Source organism: Rattus norvegicus, chromosome 10 (assembly GCF_021556685.1).
Source record: "Rattus norvegicus strain SHRSP/BbbUtx chromosome 10, alternate assembly SHRSP_T2T, whole genome shotgun sequence".
NCBI lineage: Eukaryota > Metazoa > Chordata > Mammalia > Rodentia > Muridae > Rattus > Rattus norvegicus.
The window spans coordinates 67801089-67821936 of NC_141543.1; the positions used below are offsets into that span (position 1 = coordinate 67801089).

At 42.6% G+C, this 20848-nt stretch overlaps 1 protein-coding gene across 2 annotated transcripts in view; it reads right to left on the bottom strand.

Moving 5' to 3' along the window:
• Positions 1–18732: 18732 nt before the first annotated feature.
• The window catches only part of Nsrp1 (nuclear speckle splicing regulatory protein 1), a 33669-nt gene continuing 31553 nt past the window's right edge, over positions 18733–20848 (bottom strand). For both annotated transcript variants that reach the window (XM_087572022.1, NM_001037189.1), the window contains 1 exon segment: positions 18733–20064. In XM_087572022.1, coding sequence (XP_087428148.1) covers positions 19035–20064 — 1030 coding nt within the window. In that variant the 3' untranslated portion in view covers positions 18733–19034.

The following is a 20848-nucleotide window of genomic DNA, read 5'->3' on the forward strand; positions in this document are numbered from 1 at the left end:
AGTGAAGACTCCCAGCTCAAAGGACCAGTAAATATCTTCAACAAAATCATAGAAGAAAACTTCCCTAACTTAAAGAAAGAGATGGCCCACACCCGCGGATCCCAGCCCGCAGCAGCTCTCTGCTCCCAAACCCCGTGGGAGAGAGACCTCACCGCCTGATCAGGTGGGCACTCCTGAGGCTGCAGAGCGGAGGAGACCACCAACACTGCCCACCCCTGCCCACATCTCTGGCCCAGAGGCAACTGTATAAGGCCTCTGGGTTCCCGTGGGGGAGGGCCCAGGAGCAGCAGGATCCCTGCGCCTGAGACACCGCCGGAACCTGAAGGAAACAGACCGGATAAACAGTTCTCTGCACCCAAATCCCGTGGGAGGGAGAGCTAAACCTTCAGAGAGGCAGACACGCCTGGGAAACCAGAAGAGACTGCACTCTGTGCACATCCAGACGCCAGAGGAAAACACCAAACATCATCTGGAACCCTGGTGCACGGAGGCTCCCGGAAAGAGCGGCACAGATCTTCCCAGTTGCTGCCGCCGCGGAGAGGACTTAGGCAGTACCCCACGAGCAAATTTGAGCCTTGGAACCACAGGTAGGACCAACTTTTCCCCTGCAAGAAACCTGCCTGGTGAACTCAAGACACAGGCCCACAGGAACAGCTGAAGACCTGTAGAGAGGAAAAACTACACGCCCGAAAGCAGAACACTCTGTCCCCATAACTGGCTGAAAGAAAACAGGAAAACAGGTCTACAGCACTCCTGACACACAGGCTTATAGGACAGTCTAGCCACGGTCAGAAATAGCAGAACAAAGTAACACTAGAGATAATCTGATGGCGAGAGGCAAGCGCAGGAACCCAAGCAACAGAAACCAAGACTACATGGCATCATCGGAGCCCAATTCTCCCACCAAAGCAAACACGGAATATCCAAACACACCAGAAAAGCAAGATCTAGTTTCAAAATCATATTTGATCATGATGCTGGAGGACTTCAAGAAAGACATAAAGAACTCCCTTAGAGAACAAGTAGAAGCCTACAGAGAGGAATTGCAAAAATCCCTGAAAGAATTCCAGGAAAACACAATCAAACAGTTGAAGGAATTAAAAATGGAAATAGAAGCAATCAAGAAAGAACACATGGAAACAACCCTGGACATAGAAAATCAAAAGAAAAGACAAGGAGCTGTAGATACAAGCTTCACAAACAGAATACAAGAGATGGAAGAGAGAATCTCGGGAGCAGAAGATTCCATAGAAATCATTGACTCAACTGTCAAAGATAATGTAAAGCGGAAAAAGCTACTGGTCCAAAACATACAGGAAATCCAGGACTCAATGAGAAGATCAAACCTAAGGATAATAGGTATAGAAGAGAGTGAAGACTCCCAGCTCAAAGGACCAGTAAATATCTTCAACAAAATCATAGAAGAAAACTTCCCTAACCTAAAAAAAGAGATACCCATAGGCATACAAGAAGCCTACAGAACTCCAAATAGATTGGACCAGAAAAGAAACACCTCCCGTCACATAATTGTCAAAACACCAAACGCACAAAATAAAGAAAGAATATTAAAAGCAGTAAGGGAAAAAGGTCAAGTAACATATAAAGGCAGACCTATCAGAATCACACCAGACTTTTCGCCAGAAACTATGAAGGCCAGAAGATCCTGGACAGATGTCATACAGACCCTAAGAGAACACAAATGCCAGCCCAGGTTACTGTATCCTGCAAAACTCTCAATTAACATAGATGGAGAAACCAAGATATTCCATGACAAAACCAAATTTACACAATATCTTTCTACAAATCCAGCACTACAAAGGATAATAAAGGGTAAAGCCCAATATAAGGAGGCAAGCTATACCCTAGAAGAAGCAAGAAACTAATCGTCTTGGCAACAAAACAAAGAGAATGAAAGCACACAAACATAATCTCACATCCAAATATGAATATAACAGGAAGCAATAATCACTATTCCTTAATATCTCTCAACATCAATGGCCTCAACTCCCCAATAAAAAGACATAGATTAACAAACTGGATATGCAATGAGGACCCTGCATTCTGCTGCCTACAGGAAACACACCTCAGAGACAAAGACAGACACTACCTCAGAGTAAAAGGCTGGAAAACAACTTTCCAAGCAAATGGTCTGAAGAAGCAAGCTGGAGTAGCCATTCTAATATCAAATAAAATCAATTTTCAATTAAAAGTCATCAAAAAAAAGATAAGGAAGGACACTTCATATTCATCAAAGGAAAAATCCACCAAGATGAACTCTCAATCCTCATCTTCGATTGGTTTATATACAAGTGTGCAATTTCTAGGCTTGAAAGTAAAATGATGCTATCTGGTGCTGGATAGAGGAGCCTTATTTTTTATTATGGCAGCTTGCTATTTTTGTAACATGGTGATTTGGTTGAACACAATAAAGTACAGTAGTAACTGAAAAAAAAAAAAAAAAAAAAAGAAAGAGATGCCCATAAACATACAAGAAGCCTACAGGACTCCAAATAGATTGGACCAGAAAAGAAACTCCTCCCATCACATAATAGTCAAAACTCCAAATGCACAAAACAAAGAAAGAATATTAAAAGCAGTAAGGGAAAAAGGTCAAGTAACATATAAAGGCAGACCTATCAGAATTACACCAGACTTCCCACCAGAGACTATGAAAGCTAGAAGATCCCGGACTGATGTCATACAGACCCTAAGAGAACACAAATGCCAGCCCAGGTTACTGTATCCAGCAAAACTCTCAATTAACATAGATGGAGAAACCAAGATATTCCATGACAAAACCAAATTTACACAATATCTTTCTACAAATCCAGCACTACAAAGGATAATAAAGGGTAAAGCCCAACATAAGGAGGCAAGCTATACCCTAGAAGAAGCAAGAAACTAATCGTCTTGGCAACAAAACAAAGAGAATGAAAGCACACAAACATAATCTCACATCCAAATATGAATATAACAGGAAGCAATAATCACTATTCCTTAATATCTCTCAACATCAATGGCCTCAACTCCCCAATAAAAAGACATAGATTAACAAACTGGATATGCAATGAGGACCCTGCATTCTGCTGCCTACAGGAAACACACCTCAGAGACAAAGACAGACACTACCTCAGAGTAAAAGGCTGGAAAACAACTTTCCAAGCAAATGGTCTGAAGAAGCAAGCTGGAGTAGCCATTCTAATATCAAATAAAATCAATTTTCAATTAGAAGTCATCAAAAAAGATAAAGAAGGACACTTCATATTCATCAAAGGAAAAATCCACCAAGATGAACTCTCAATCCTAAATATCTATGCTCTAAATACAAGGGCACTTATATACATAAAAGAAACCTTACTAAAGTTCAAAGCACACATTGCACCTCACACAATAATAGTAGGAGATTTCAACACCCCACTCTCATCAATGGACAGATCATGGAAACAGAAATTAAACAGAGACATAGACAGACTAAGAGAAGTCATGAACCAAATGGACTTAACAGATATTTATAGAACATTCTACCCTAAAACAAAAGGACATACCTTCTTCTCATGGTACTTTTTCCAAAACTGACCATATAATTGGTCATAAAACAGGCCTCAACAGATACAGAAAGACAGAAATAATCCATGCATCCTATCAGACCACCACGGGATAAAGCTGGTCTTCAATAACAGTAAGGAAAGAACGCCCACATATACATGGAAGTTGAACAATGCTCTACTTAATGATAACCTGGTCAAGGAAGAAATAAAGAAAGAAATTAAAGACTTCTTAGAATTTAATGAAAATGAAGGTACAACATACCCAAACTTATGGGACACAATGAAAGCTGTGCTAAGAGGAAAATTCATAGTTCTGAGTGCCTGCAGAAAGAACCAGGAGAGAGCATATATCAGCAGCTTGACAGCACACCTAAAAGCTCTAGAACAAAAAGAAGCAAATACACCCAGGAGGAGTAGAAGGCAGGAAAATAATCAAACTCAGAGCTGAAATCAACCAAGTAGAAACAAAAAGGACTATACAAAGAATCAACAGGTCCAAAAGCTGACTCTTTGAGAAAAATCAACAAAATAGATGAACCCTTAGCCAGACTAACCAGAGGACATAGAGAATGTGTCCAAATTAACAAAATCAGAAATTAAAAGGGAGACGTAACTACAGAATCAGAGGAAATTCAAAAAATCATCAGATCCTACTACAAAAGCCTATATTCAACAAAACTTGAAAATCTGGAGGAAATGGACAATTTTATAGACAAATACCAGGTACCAAAGTTAAATCAGAAAGAGATAAACCATTTAAACAACCCCATAATTCCTAAAGAAATAGAAGCAGTCATTAAGTTTCCCAACCAAAAAGAGTCCAGGTCCAGATGGGTTCAGTGCAGAATTCTATCAGACCTTAATAGAAGACCTCATACCAATACTATCCAAACTATTTCACAAAATTGAAACAGACAGAGTGCTACCGAATTCCTTCTATGAAGCCACAATTACTCTTATACCTAAACCACACAAAGACCCAATAAAGAGAACTTCAGACCAATTTCCTTTATGAATATCAACACAAAAATACTCAATAAAATTCTTGCAAACCAAATCCAAGAGCACATCAAAACAATCATCCATCATGATCAAGTAGGCTTCATCCCAGGCATGCAGAGATGGTTTAATATACAGAAAACCATCAACGTAATCCACTATAGAAACAAACTGAAAGATAAAAACCACATGATCATTTCATTAGATGCTAAGAAAGCATTTAACAAAATTCAACACCCCTTCCTGATAAAAGTCCTAGAAAGAATAGGAATTCAAGGCCCCTACCTAAACATAGTAAAAGCCATGTACAGCAAACCAGTAGCTAATATTAAAATAAATGGAGAGAAACTTGAAGCAATCCCACTAAAATCAGGGACTAGACAAGGCTGCCCACTCTCTCCCTACTTATCCAATATAGTTCTTGAAGTTCTAGCCAGAGCAATCAGACAACAACAAAAGGAGATCAAAGGGATACAGATTGGAAAGGAAGAAGTCAAAATATCACTATTTGCAGATGATATGATAGTATATTTAAGTGATCCCAAAAGTTCCACCAGAGAACTACTAAACCTGATAAACACTTTCAGCAAAGTGGCTGGGTATAAAATTAACTCAAATAAATCAGTAGCTTTCCTCTACACAAAAGAGAAACAAGCCGAGAAAGAAATTAGGGAAACGACTCCCTTTGTAATAGTCCCAAATAATATAAAATACCTCGGTGTGACTCTAACCAAGCAAGTGAAAGATCTGTGTGATAAGAACTTCAAGCCTCTGAAGAAAGAAATTGAAGATCTCAGAAGATGGAAAGATCTCCCATGCACATGGATTGGCAGGATTAATATAGTAAAAATGGCCATTTTACCAAAAGCAATCTACAGATTCAATGTAATCCCCATCAAAATACCAATCCAATTCTTCAGAGAGTTAGACAGAACAATTTGCAAATTCACCTGGAATAACAAAAAATCCAGGATAGCTAAAACTATCCTCAACAATAAAAGGACTTCAGGGGGAATCACTATCCCTGAACTCAAGCAGTATTACAGAGCAATAGTGATAAAAACTGCATGGTATTGGTACAGAGACAGACAGATAGACCAGTGGAATAGAACTGAAGACCCAGAAATGAACCCACACACCTATGGTCACTTAATTTTTGACAAAAGAGCCAAAACCATCCAATGGAAAAAAGATAGCATTTTCAGCAAATAGTGCTGGTTCAACTGGAGGTCAACATGTAGAAGAATGCAGATCGATCCATGCTTATCACCCTGTACAAAGCTTAAGTCCAAGTGGATCAAGGACCTCCACATCAAACCAGACACACTCAAACTAATAGAAGAAAAAGGGGGGAAGAATCTCAAACACATGGGCACTAGAGAAAATTTCCTGAACAAAACACCAATGACTTATGCTCTAAGATCAAGAATCGACAAATGGGATCTCATAAAACTGCAAAGCTTCTGTAAGGCAAAGGACACTGTTGTTAGGATAAAATGGCAACCAACAGATTGGGAAAAGATCTTTACCCTACAACAGATAGAGGGCTTATATCCAAAATATACAAAGAACTCAAGAAGTTAGACTGCAGGGAGACAAATAACCCTATTAAAAAATGGGGTTCAGAGCTAAACAAAGGATTCACAGCCAAGGAATGCTGAATGGTTGAGAAACACCTAAAGAAATGTTCAACATCTTTAGTCATAAGGGAAATGCAAATCAAAACAACCCTGAGATTTCACCTCACACCAGTGAGATTGGCTAAGATCAAAAAACTCTGGTGACAGCAGATGCTGGCGAGGATGCGGAGAAAGAGGAACACTCCTCCATTGTTGGTGGGGTTGCAGACTGGTACAACCATTCTGGAAATCAGTCTGGAGGTTCCTCAGAAAATTGGACATTGAACTACCTGAGGACCCAGCTATACCTCTCTTGGGCATATATCCAAAAGATGCCCCAACATACAACAAAGATACATGCTCCACTATGTTCATAGCAGCCTTATTTATAATATCCAGAAGCTGGAAAGAACCCAGATGCCCTTCAACAGAGGAATGGATACAGAAAATGTGGTACATCTACACAATGGAATACTACTCAGCTATCAAAAACAATGACTTTATGAAATTCGTAGGCAAATGGATGGAGCTGGAAAATATCATCCTAAGTGAGGTAACCCAATCACAAAAAAACACACATGGTATGCACTCATTGATAAGTGGATATTAGCCCAAATGCTCGAATTACCCTAGATGCACAGAACACATGAAACTCAAGAAGGATGACCAAAATGCGATGCTTCATTCTTCTTTAAAAGGGGAATAAGAATACCCTTAGGAGGATTTAGGGAGGCAAAGTTTAGAACAGAGGCTGAAGGAACGCCCATTCAGAGCCTGCCCCACATGTGGCCCATACATATACAGCCACCAAACTAGATAAGATGGATGAAGCAAAGAAGTGCAGGCTGACAGGAACCGGATGTAGATCTCTCCTGAGAGACACAGCCAGAATACAGCAAATACAGAGGCGAATGCCAGCAGCAAACCACTGAACTGAGAACGGGACCCCCATTGAAGGAATCAGAGGAAGGACTGAAAGAGCTTGAAGGGGCTTGAGACTCCATATGAACAACAATGCCAACCAACCAGAGCTTCCAGAGACTAAGCCACTACCCAAAGACTATACATGGACTGACCCTGGACTCTGACCTCATAGGTAGCAATGAATATCCTAGTAAGAGCACCAGTGGAAGGGGAAGCCCTTGGTCCTGCCAAGACTGAACCCCCAGTGAACGTGATTGTTGGGGGAGGGCGGTAATGGGGGGAGGATAGGGAGGGGAACACCCATATAGAAGGGGAGAGGGAGGAGTTAGGGGGATGTTGGCCAGGAAACCAGGAAAGGGAATAACAATCGAAATGTAAATAAATACTCAAGTTAATAAAGATGGAAAAAAATTCAAAAACAGGTGGCAATATTGAAAACTTAATTATAGCTGGACATAGTGGCTCATGCCTTTGATCCTAGCACTTGGGAGGCAGAAGCAGGTGAATCTCTGAGTTCTAGGTCAGCCTGGTCTACAGAGTGAGTGCCAGGACAGGGTTACATAGAGGACCGTGTGTCAACCAGCATCCCATCCCCCACCCCAGAGTTAGTCTTGAAAGGAATAATCTGAGTAGGAACTTGTTTGGCAGAATTTGTAAAAGTAATCAGGGCAGAGAAACTGACACAGAACGAATCACAAAATAACAAATCCCGGAAGTATGGCAAGACCCAGAGTCCCAGGGTGGCAGCCACAGGAGCTGCAGTAGCCAGATAGAAATTCTGGAAAAAGAACAAAGGGAAACAAAGGATAAACTAGCTAATGAAACCAAAGAGGAAGTGAACCGTCAGAGTTTAGGGAGTTAAGAGAATTTTCTAAGCCTCTAGAGAAACAAACTCGCAATGAGGGAGCCACACTCAGACACCATTCAGCAGCACTGGATATCAGGGAGCAACGGTCAGCTAACACTTTCAGTGTTCTGAGAGAAAATGATCTGAGACGCAATCTTTTTGTCCTATGTTAAATTTAAGTGTGATGATGGAGTTAAGACAATTCAAACCTTCAAAATCTCAGTAAATTTTCCATCCAAAACTTTCTTATTGAACCATTATGAAGAGGCCAGTGGGGCGGTTCCTCAGTAAAGGCACTTGGTGTAGTAGCCTAGTGACTTTAGTTCAATCCCTGGGACCCATGCTACATGTGTAGCCTCCCCCATTGTGTGCACACTTACGTAGTTAAAAAAAATAGGGCTGGTGAGATGGCTCAGAGGTTAAGAGCACTGGATGCTCTTCTAGAAGTCCTGAGTTCAATTCCCAACAAGCACATGGTGACTCACAACCATCTGCAATGGGGTCTGATGTCCTCTTTTGGTACACAGTGTATATTCAGATACATGAACATAAAGCGTATATAAAAATATAAAAAAAGAAGACTGAGTCAGATATGCTCCCCAGAAAAATGAGAGAACAAATAAAGCCAGAAGAAAAGGTGGGGTTTGAGAAAAAGAAGGTAAAACTCAGACTTGAACATAAAGCTTGGGGAATGCCAACATGATTTGAGCTTCCTATTCATCAAAGAGGTTAAATGCTAGGCTGGAAGAGAAGAGCTTAGAGACTGAGAATTAAGTAATCTTTGAGGTGGAAGGAAAGAGAGACATACAAGTTAGAGGACCAAGCGGCCTCAGAGCTAGATGATGAGGGAAAAGAGAACTCAAAACTGGAGGAAGAAGAAATCTCAGATAGTTCAAAGTGGAGTGGAAAACAGGAGGGAGGAGGGAGGGATCTATGGGAAGGAGGAAGAGGAGGACGGTGAGATCTGGGTATCCTATGAAACAGGACTCAGCCTCTCAGCCTCTGCTGTAGGGTATCCACCAGAGAAGACTGCTTGGCATGGGTTTCAGCCAGTCTTTATCAGCCAGCAAGCGACTACATTGGGTGTTTGAGATCCCAGGGTAGCCCTGAGCCTTTCTCAGGATGAGCTTTTAAGCATAAACACCATGTCCAGGGTTGACATGCTTCAGATAAAAAGATCAGGCAGCCAGAAGCAGAACTACAGAAGCCAAAAAGCAAGGTGGGGACATTTAGGGTCTTTCCCACAGCTAAGGACTTGGACGGATTATGCCTCTGTTTTAGTTTAGGCAGATGTGTTGTCTACACGCTGAGTTTTGTAGCCAGAATGGTACTCCATCATGGAGTCAGTTGTGCTAAGGCCTGGGGTCTTGTTACACCTCTCAGAGTGGAAATTACAAAGCGTGGAGCTCAGGAAGTAACCTTGAAGATTACTTTAATTGATTTGGTAGTGAATTGTGACTAAGTGGAAGGAGGTGGAAGGGGAAGAAGGAAGAAAAGGAGTAAGGAAGAGGAGGAGGCAGATATCCTCAGAAGGAGAGAGGGAGGATAGGGAAAAGGTAGAAAGGTAAAAGCTACCTTCAGACTAAGAAAAAGAAAACTTTACATAAACTTAAAGGAAATTGCCTCTAGTTATTTGGTTTCGAAGCCTAAGAAGAAAAAGTTGACAAAGTGACACCCAGAAAGAAGAAAAAAATGGCTATTGAGAACCCAGTCTAACCTGGGGGACTTGGCTTCTCTCTCAAAATCACCAGTGATCCATAATGGTGACCCAAAGCTCACTCACAAACAAAGCCAAGTGTTCTATGGAACAAGAGGAAGAGAAACTCAGCAAGGCTCTCAGCTCTGAGTCCTAGATCCAGCCAATTGGCATTTAATTTTGTGAATAACACAAAGGTAAATTTTTATATTAAGAATTCCAGAAATTTATTTCTTTCACCACGCCCTACGCTCCCATTTCAAAAAATAAAGTTGGAAACTGAACCTCACATCTCCTAAGAGGGATAGATGGCTGGCAGGTCATTTGCAGCTGTGTAGAAGGAAATGGTACCTACACATCGGTCAAGTTAAAGGCTCAATCACTTGTTTCATCAACTTGATGGGATTTAGAGTTGTCTAGGAGACAAACTCCTGGCAGTAGCAGTGAGGCTTCACTGACTGGGAAGACCCACTCTCGGCATGGCGACACCATTCCCTTTGCTCAGGAGTCAGAATAGAGAGGAAAAAGCCGTGGGCCATGTTCATGTGATGCCCTTGATCCCTCAGGCTCCTCCCTGCCTCCTCAGGACTCCCTGAGCTCTAACGTTTGGCAGTGGGACTCTGCATCTGCTCCCATCAGTTGCTGGATGAAGTCTCTCTGGTCTAATGATGATTATGCTGGGCTCTGGTACCAGCACATCCTGCAGGCATGACAAACTGGAGGTTGCAGGTTTTGTGACTGGGTTGGTGTCCCAATGCCTCCACTGGTAACGTGGCCCCACAGAATCAACTGACAGTGATTTAAGTGGCCCCACAGACATCAGGGAGCCTGTGTGGGTCTGATCTAAGGTCCTCTGCATATGCATGTATTATATTAGGCTGTGTAGCTCGGTGTTCTTGTGGGAAACCTAACAGTGGGACTGGGGACTGTCTGTGACTCTTGCCTACCTTTCTGCCTCAGGGAGCCCTTTCTTCCTACGGGGCTGCTTCATCCAGCCTTGATGTGAGCACATGTGCCTGCCCTGATGTAGTTGGTTATGCCTTATTTGGTCGATATCCCTAAGAGGCCTGCACTTTTCTGAGGGCAAGTGAAGGGGGGCAGGTAGATCTGGGGGAAAGGCGAGAGGGAGAGATTGGGGGAATGGGAGGAGGGAGAAACTGCAGTCAGGATGTAATATATGAGAGAAGAATAAAAAGGAAAAATGATTTCCCTTTATTCACTTTACATCCCAATTGCAGCCTCCTCCCTTCTCTCCTCCCACCCTCACCCCCTCCTATCCCTTCTTCCCCTTCTCCTCTGGGAAAAGAAGGCCCTGCCATGGGTGCCAAAGAAAAAAAATAGAGGGGGTTGGGGATTTAGCTCAGTGGTAGAGCGCTTGCCTAGCAAGCGCAAGGCCCTGGGTTCGATCCCCAGCTCCGAAAAAAAAAAAGAAAAAGAAAAAGAGTCTGCTCCTGACTGTGGACACAGTGAAACCAGCTTCTTCACACGCCTTCCAACATCCAAAGCTCTTCCCACCAACGCCTCCCAGCATGATGGGCTGCACTCTCACACTATTAACTAAATAAACCCTCCCTTCCTTAAGGTGAGATGAGCAATGGTGGCACGCACCTTTAATCCCAGCACTCAGGAGGCAGAGGCAGGTGCATCTCTGAGTTCAAGGCCAGCCTGGTCTACAAAGTGAATTCCAGGGCAGCCAGGGATACACAGAGAAACCAAACCCTGTCTTGAAAAACAAAAAACACCCACCTTCCTTACAGTGCTTAGTAAGGTATTTGGTTAGAGCAACAAGAAAAGTCAGTAATAAAAAGTGCCTGTTTCGAAACTGTAACCATGTAGACTTCAGAGTGCAACCGTCAACGCAATCTTAGATAGCAAGGTAGCAGAAGCCATGGAAGAGGACAGGAACGGCACGATGAATCAGAACAGGAAAAACTGCAGAGGTTGACGGACTCAAGACTTTTATTACTTTATCATTAATCATGACATGATTTTTTATATAAAAACTTCCATTCAAAAATTTTAAATTCTTAAGGTAATGATAAACATCTTAACTATAGGGGTGGAGAGATGGCTCAGCAGTTAAGAGCGCTGACTGCTCTTCCAGAGGTCCTGAGTTCAATTCCCAGCAACCACATGGTGGCTCACAACCATCTGTAATGGGATCTGATGCCCTTTTCTGGTGTGTCTGAAGACAGTGACAGTGTACTCATATTCATAAAATAAATAAATCTTTAAAAAATTCTTAAGCGTAAATTATTAAACATTTATATAGCCCCTCAAGTATATCATTTACAAATATTTAATATAAAAATCACCTTGAGGTAGGCGGTGATGGCACACACCCTTAATTCTAGCACTCTGAGTTTGAAGCTAGCCTGGGCTAGAATGAGTTCCAGGATAGCCAGGGCTACACAAAGAAACAGACAAAACAAAACAACAAAAAAGAAGAGAGCAGAAAACCTCCTTGAACTATGAATAATCCATTTCAGAAAAGCTAAAAAGGTTTTTACATTCTGTGTAGTCTTGGATGAGCTTTTGTTCCTAATGTGTCATTTCATTTGGTCACCGTTGGTCTAGACAGCAGAGGCTGGCTCCTAGGTCTGTGCAGGAAGATCCTCAGGCTGGGGAAGTTGATTTCCTCAAGTTCACACAGCTGGGAAGCCTCAGAACTGGCTGACATTTCTCTTGTCAACTTGAGACACAAATGTGCCACTGTTAAGCCACAAGCTTTCCTTTCTTGTATATTCCCAGAATCACACATTAGTAAAGACATCACAATAGAAAACATCTTATTAACTTAGTTCCATAGCCTTACAAATTCAATCTTTAAAAATATCCAGATTCTTTCAAAATTCAAATTCTCTGTAAAAGTCTAATGTCTCCTTTTTTAAAAAATGTAGTCTCACCTGAGCAGTGGTGACACCATCTTTAATCCTAGCACTTGGGAGGCAGAGGCAGGCAGATCTCGGAGTTCAGGGCCATTGTAGTTTACAGAGTGAGTTCCAGGACAGCCAGGGATATACACAGAGAAACCCTGTCTCAACAATTCCTCACCTCCCCAAAAATCTTTTGAATGTGGGCTCCTGTAAAATCAAAAATAAAGTAAGAACTTGCTCTCTTCCAAAGGGAAGAACCAGGACACTGTCACAATCTGAACAAAGCAAAGGTGAACTCCCACAGTGTGACAAACTCAGTGTCGAATTATCTGGGATCCGACTTCCGTCTTCTGGCCTTCTCTGGCTCTGCCCCACACAGCACACACAGGTTGTCTTCTAGGCTCCGGCCAGCTCCACTCCACACCTGTTGCTGTCCTTGGTGGTCGTCTCATGGCATTGGCATCTCCGAAAGGGTGGGGGTCTTCTACTGCAACTGGGCTGCTCTTTCAACAACCTCTCTCAGCCTCTCTTCAGAGACTCCAACCCTGCCACACTGTGCCACGCCTCAGCTGTTCTCATGACTCCTTAATGCCTTCAAAACCAATACCACCTGGGTGACTCTTACACTATCAAGTTCAGCTGCCAACAGGAGGTACAACTTAGCCACTTCCAGAACAAAACAGCTTCTCTGTGCTGACCCCAAGAAAAACATTTAAACATTTCCCAGATGTCATCTCAATCTCTCTCTCTCTCTCTCTCTCTCTCTCTCTCTCTCTCTCTCTCTCTCTCCTTAGCCCCTCCCCCTTTCTTTCCCTCCTTCTTTTCTCAGACAGGGTCTCTCTGTGTAATAGTCCTGGCTGTCCTGGAACTTACTATGTCGAGCAGGCTGGCCTTGAACTCACTCACAGTGATCTGCCTGCCTCTGCCTTTCCAGTGCTGGGACTAAAGGTGTGTGCCACCACTTTTCCATTGCTGCTTAATCACAGCTGATTCTTCAGTCCCAGCTAACCAGAACCACAGATTCATAACTTAAATGGCCCAGTAGAGTCTTTGTTGCTTCTGAAACTTCCTTAGCCAGGCCTGCTCCTGTAGAATAGCTTGCTGAACCCTCCATACTCAGTGGCTTTTCTAGCTCAAAGTTCCAAAGTCTCTCTACAATCCTCCCCAGAACAACGGTCAGTCTGTCATAGCCATCCCCTACTCTTCTGGTATCAATGCGTCTGTCTGAGTGTTACTATTTGAAGGGCTTTAGCAGGCCCAAGAACAGCAAACATGGCACTAGCTCTTCCCTATTCCCTGTCCCTCACTAAACTGTAGATTACATCCCTAAGGTTGGCCACCAAGGTCTGTTCCCTCACACGGATGCTTTCTCATGCCCAGACTCATTCCTAAAGCTGATCATGAAGGTTCAGCTATCAAAGTGTTGGGAGTCCAGCAATCAAAAGCCCCCTCTGGCTATCCTAATTAACACACTAATGGAAACATATCACTGAATCCTGGCCCATTCTAACACCGACCTCCCCTTTTTACCTCTTTAAAAAAAAAAAAATCACACCTACAGGGTCATTTGCTGCTGTTTTCTGCCTAAATCAGAAATCAACCATCTTAACTTTTCCACTTAACAATACCTCTGTGAAAACAGGTGTTTGGGTGTGGTTTTTTGCCTAATCCTGGGTCCAGGAGGGAGCACCCTGATGTCCGGGGATCCCTTCACAAGAAACAACATGGCCAAAACAACTTGGGGAGGAGAGGGTTTGACTTACACTTCCACACCACTGTTCATCGAAGGAAGTCAGGGCAGGAACTCAAGCAGTGCAGGAAGTTGGAGCTAGGAGCCTATGCTGAAGCCACAGAAGAGTCCTGCCTACTGGCTTACTCCTCATGACTTGCTCAGTCTGCTTTCCTACAGAACCCAGGACCTCCAGCCCAGGGATGGCCCCACCCACAATGGGCTGTGCCTTCCCCATCAATCACTAATTAAGGAAATACCCCACAGGCTTGCCCGCAGCCAGATCTTATGGAGTCATTTTCTCAAGTCTCTTTGATGACGCTAGCCTGTGCCAAGTTAACATAAAACTAGCCAGGTCGGTTCTCAGAGTAAAGGAGAATGAAAGCAACAGGTGGAAGGCAGATGTGAGGAAAAAATGCTCTCAAAGTGAGGCTGCATGTCATGGTCCACAACTGGTGTGCCGCGGCCTCACCAACATGCTGTGTGTGACGCTTCAACTGCAGGATTTTCTTTAGAAGCCTCAGCTCCGGTTTTGAGACACATAATGAAGCAAGCGCTAATAAATATCTCTCAGGATCTTAAATGGCTACCTGTATTGTTTCTAATTATAGAGTTTTTATAAACTAAAATTTCAACGTGTGAAATGGAGAGAATAATGCTGAGGTCTCTCTCTCTCTCTCTCTCTCTCTCTCTCTCTCTCTCTCTGTGTGTGTGTGTGTGTGTGTGTGTGTGTGTGTGAGTGATCTTAAAACATAGATCCTAACCATAAAAATGACAAGGGAAGTGCTTCCTATAAACAAGGGCATTCTCTTAATCCTAACTATCAGATGAAGAAAGCAGGACCCTTCCTTTTTGCCATCTCCTCCTCATCTCCTTTCTGTCCTTTGTGCAAACAGATCCACCCGGAACACTTTTCACCTCGTTTCAGTTCTCGTTTCCAGTCTAGAAGTTCCTGTCTTTCATGACCTTGGTGCTCTGAAAGATTATGAAGGTTACTTTGGATAACCAACTAGATACTCTGAGTTGACTTGATTAGTCAGTTCTAGCTGTAACACAGCTAGCTAACAGCATGTCTCAGGACTTGTGCTGTATTCTTCCTGTCACACACTATCAGAACTGGAGTTTCCCCCTCATTTGTCTCAGCATTTGATGCTGACTTTTTTTTTCTTTTTCTAAGTTATTTATTTATATGTATATGAGTACACTGTAGCTCTCTGCAGACACACCAGAAGAGGGCATCAGCCCCATTACAGATGGTTGTGAGCCACCATGTGGTTGCTGGGAATTGAACTCAAGACCTCTGGAAGAGCAGTCAGTGCTCTTAACCACTGAGCCAACTCTCCAGCCCCTGATGCTAACTTCAATCTTAAGGCTTTCTAGTTTGCTATGACTTCTAAAGTTTCTTTTTGTCTTATTATTCATAAGGGGGATTTTGGAGACTACAAACTCCGTTCATCAAAGTTGCAGTTCATCTTTTAGAATTAGTTTTTGAGTGTAGGGTGTTCTACCTGGATGCGTGTCTGTGCACCATGTGCATGCAGTGCCATTGGAAGCCAGAAGAGGACATCAGATCCTCTGGGACTGGAGTCACTGGGACTGGAGTCACATATGACCATATGGGTGATGGGAACTGAACCTAGGTCCTCAGGAGTGGCCTGGCACTCTAACATGGAGACAAGGTTGTGCTTGTGCCTTTTCAGAAAAAGAACAAGGTCCCAGGTGGCTCCTGATCTGATGCCTCCACCAGGACATCTTAGACTGCTGGAGAAATGAGACACCGGAAGGCTTAAGACAAATTCATTAAAAGACATCCCAAGAGGGAGACCAAGGTAATAACTAGTGGAGACACCAGGACTTTAACTCATCAAGCTAAGACTTTGGGAAAACAACGGTTAACCCAAAGATGTTACATTTTTTTTTTTAAAAAGAAAGATTTAAAGTTTTTTTTATTTCATGTGTGGTTTTTGCTTCCCTGTGTCTGTGTGAGGGTTTCAGATATAGACACTTGTGAGCTGCCTTGTGGGTGCTGGGAATTGATCCTGGGGTCTTCTGGAAGAGAAGCCAGTTGAGTGCTCTTGATCACTGAGCCATCTCTCCAGCCCTGACACTGTTCTGTTTAATGACTGCACTGCACATTAGTCCTGTCATTGCAGAATGCAAATGCCTTTGGTCGGCGGGAATAAAGGGCACACTTGTGATAGGAGACAGCATGCTATTGCTTCGCCATGCTAAGGACGGTTTATAAAGGTCTAAGTGGAATATAAAACATAAACATATGTATCAGGCCAGGAGCCACCTGGGATCTGACGTCCTCTCCTGGCTTCCAATATTAGGCCTATTTTGCTCATGGCAAAAATAATTACAGAAACTCAACAGATTTCTTACCCTGGCCACTGTTCTACTGTTGCTGTGATAACTGCACTGGTTGTTTTTTTTTTTTTTTTTTCCTTTCTTTTTCTTTTTTTTCGGAGCTGGGGACCAAACCCAGGGCCTTGCGCTTCCTAGGCAAGCGCTCTACCACTGAGCTAAATCCCCAACCCCCACTGCACTCGTTTTTAAACGTAGTCTGGTTTATCTACATGAAACTGAGGCAGGATGACAGAGAAGGCTGTCTTCACTGTGCGGCTGCATCACCTTCAACAGACTTACAGGGGGACTGGTAAGTAGAACTTCTAGTACAATCACTGTACCTAAGGGAAACCTTGGCAGAGAGAAAAAAAACTTCTTAAGAGGGGAAGACCTATGTGTCCTAAGCAACCCGTATCTTTTTCTATCCAATGCATCCAATCCGTTTTGTGGAAGCAGTTGAACCTCTAGGAGAGGGGAAATGAGTTTATCTGATCTCTTTGATATAATCTCTCCCTCCTTATACTATCTTGCACAACATAATCAAATTAACTTTTCCAAGCATACGGAATAATCCTAAGGAAGAGTGTGCTCTCTCTCTCTCTCCCTCTCCTGAGAGTTTGAGCTCACTCCTGCTCCCCAGTCTCATTGCCCCACACCCATGCTACTTCCCCTGTGTAGTCAGTGCTTTCTAGGGGTTCCCCAGGGTCTGTAAGAACATAAGACCTAAGTCAAGCAGGAAGCTAGATAATCGCTTTATTTCGTTTCCTTTTTGTATTTAAGGATATAATAACTATTAAGCATGACTTTTAATATAAAAGCTTATAAAATAGCTTTTATCTACTTCAACATACAAAACTAAGCTTATCTAAAATGAAAAACTTTCCGTGGTAAAGTATCATGAGATAAATTATCTTCTTGCGATGGAAAAACTTGCCAGAGAACAACTTTCTCCCTGGTGGTTATCCTTTCTTTACCCATGAGTAAATTTACAGGAATGTCAGGTTCCAATGACTTAGCTCAGAACCTAGTTTTATTTGACATAGGGATGGAGTTTTAACAGACTCCTTACTGGAATATATAAAACACATTTTTTCATTCTCAGCTGACAGATTTAGTTACACATCAATATAGTAATCTGCAAAATACAACTTACAAAAAAGTGGTGTCTGCTAAACAACCAAGAATTGAACATGAATAAAATTACTGCTTTTTCTCAATCTCGGACATCAACTCCAAGACCTTGTGCATGTTAGGCAAGAGCTCTACTACTGAACTCTGTCCCTATCCTGAAAATGACTTTTACAGTTAAGTATTAGGTGAATTAAATGCAGTAGCATATTACTATCTTTATTTGTATTTTAGCCAAGTATGCTGTGCTCAGACAACGTGCACGATCTATCTCTGTTACATTTTAACACAAATTTCAGAACATATACAATTTTCTGTTTCTAAAATTTATATTTTTTAACTCAGAAGATAGTATTTACAAAACAGTTTCTGCAACAAGAGATAAACTGGAGGACTGGAGAGATGGCTCAGTGGTTAAGAGCATTGACTGCTTTTCCAGAGGTCCTGAGTTCAATTCCCAGCAACCACATGGTGGCTCACAACCATCTGTAATGAGGTCTGCTGCCCGCTCTGGTGTGCAGGCCTACATGCAGGCAGAACATTGTATACATAATAAATAAATCTTTAAAAAAAAAAAAAAAAGGACAAACTGGGCCTAGGGTTGGTCACTGCCTACAGTTCTTGCATTCGAGTGGCTGAGACAGGAGGATCACTTGAGCACAGGATTTCCAGAACAGCTTGGGCAACAAGAGTACAACAATGACAACAAAAACAAATCGCCCCCAAGGCAAAAACAGAACATAATTTAAAACAAAAAAACAAACAAACAACAAAACCCTTCAGAGCCAGAGAAATGGATCGATGATAAAGACCAGTGGATTTTCATACAGAGGACCCAGGTTTAATTCCTAGCACCTACATGGCGGTTCAGGACCATCTCTGACTTCAGTTCCAGGGGATACAATGCTTTCTTCTGGCCTTCTCCGTGGGTACTGGGTAGCTACTTGGTACACTGACTTCCATGTACCCACCCAGGTAATAAATAGTTAACACAAAACAAAACCCTCAAAAGCAACATTTTTACAAGTTATTTTTAATGTATAAACATAACATGAAGCCAAGTTTCCTCATAGAAATTTTGTAAGATTTAACACCTTATGATTCTTGCATACAATCAAGAAAGTGCTATAGATCAGGGAATATCTCAACTCCAGACAAGCACCAAAGCTCACAGAACTGACTTTTGACTTAACAAATTTTGAAAACACACTTTAAAAAATACTCCCCAGTCGCTGTTCATACAGTCATATGCTTTCTTAAAGCAAGTTCAAGGGTCCCAATGCTCTGTGTTTCCAAGGAACTTCAGATCTGGGCAGTCCTTAGTCATCTTCTTTCTCAATATACGTCTTTGCATTTATCCGCGCCATCTGCCTGGCCAAATACCTGTCCCTAGCTGACATCACCGTTTCCTCGTTGCTCCGCTTTGCAAACTTGCTCACGGCCTCAGGGGGCCTCTCTGGCTGACTGCCCTTCTCTGGTCTTTCCTCTGTCAGTCTGTGTTTTGTTGCTAGTGATGTTTCAGAACGAGGGGGCTTCCCTTGTTCCCCTTTGTCCTTTTCCGTGTTTCTTGCTTTGCTGGATCTTTCTTGGTCAAGAAGGTCGTCCTCTGGTCTAGGCCTCGGGCTGCTCTCCCTTCTGTCTCGATGTCTTTCTGAAGACTGCCCACTTCCTTCTGGCTTCTTCCTCTCTCTGTACTTAGCACCATCTTCACATCTTTCCCTCCTTGCTTTCCTGTGCTCTTCTTTTTCTTTGCCTTTCTTTTCTTTCTCACTATATCGGTCATGATCATTCCATTGTCTGTCTTTTTCTTGTTCTCTTGAGGAATATTTCTCCCTCTTCCATTCTCTGTCCTGTCTTTCTCCCTGTCCTCGTCCCTTCGGTTTGTCCTCGTGCTCATGCCTCTTCCAGTGGTGATCTTTATGACTGGCCTCTCTGTGCCTATGAGAACTCTTTTCTTCCCGGTGGCTGCGGTCCTTGTGACAGCTCTCTTGGTCTCTGGACTGCCTGTCCTGGTGCTGACCTCCCTTATGCTCATGTCCTCTTGACTGGGAACTTCGTGAGTGGTACTTGGTACTGAGCCCCCCTTCCTCACTAGATGATCGTGAGTGGGTGTGATTCTTGTGATGCTTGAGGTATTTTGTGGAGGCGCCAGTGTCTTCTTCCCCTCTGGACTTTACTTTATGGTCTCCTCTTTCACCATCGTCACAGCTCTCCTCAGAATCACTGTCAGCATCTGGGTTTTCCTCCGCTTCCTCTACACCACTCTGCAAGGCGCAGTTCTGCTGTGGTCTGTTCTCTGAATTTGTTTCATCAGGGTAACCCCTGAGTTTCTCTTCTTTTATTACAGTTCTAAAAAAGAAAAAAGAAAATCAAAGTGAATGCTACTTTATTAGTTGTAGAAAGAAAAGGAATGCTCGTGTAAATTTTCAATACAATTTGGTTATATGTACTGTCTGACTGTCACCTACTCACCTTTAAATCAGTACTTCCAAACAGCTGTGGACATGTTCTAACACCGACAGAAGTAAATAAAGAACACAGCCCTCTCTCTTAGGCCAGCAGAGCAGTTAGGAAAGGGTCTGTACAAGGCCTCGTCTTTCCTTCTAGTTCTAGACAAAGAGTAATTGGGAAATGATTGCCCTGGGTCTAAGGTCTATTTTCACAACATGAAGTTCAAGTTGTGGTTGTTTGGTTTCTCATTTTATTCTTTAAAAAGTCCTAGAAATACATGAGAATATTCCCCACAGAAAACAGTACTAAATTTAATTTTAAATATCACTAATTAGACTTTTCCAAGGTTAGAAAGGCACCATCACCCTGATATAGTATTTTGGTACCCATTACAACAAAAAAGAAATTTGTGAATCTTCCTGGCTGCTGCCGTCAGTAAGTCTGAAATTACTGTGTATCAACTATACTTTTCCAGCTGTGTAATTAACTCATTGCTAACGCTCACACGTGACTGCTTTTTCTCAGCGCAGGTGGACTGAATGCAGTTAAGCGTGCCCTCTGTGAATTCTCCTTTTACATCCCGCTATACTGTACACACGCAGTATAGCTATCTTACTGTTCCTGTAAGATCTTAAACTTTTATCTAAAGTCTTCTAATCCTTTGCTTTTCCAGATCAGAGAT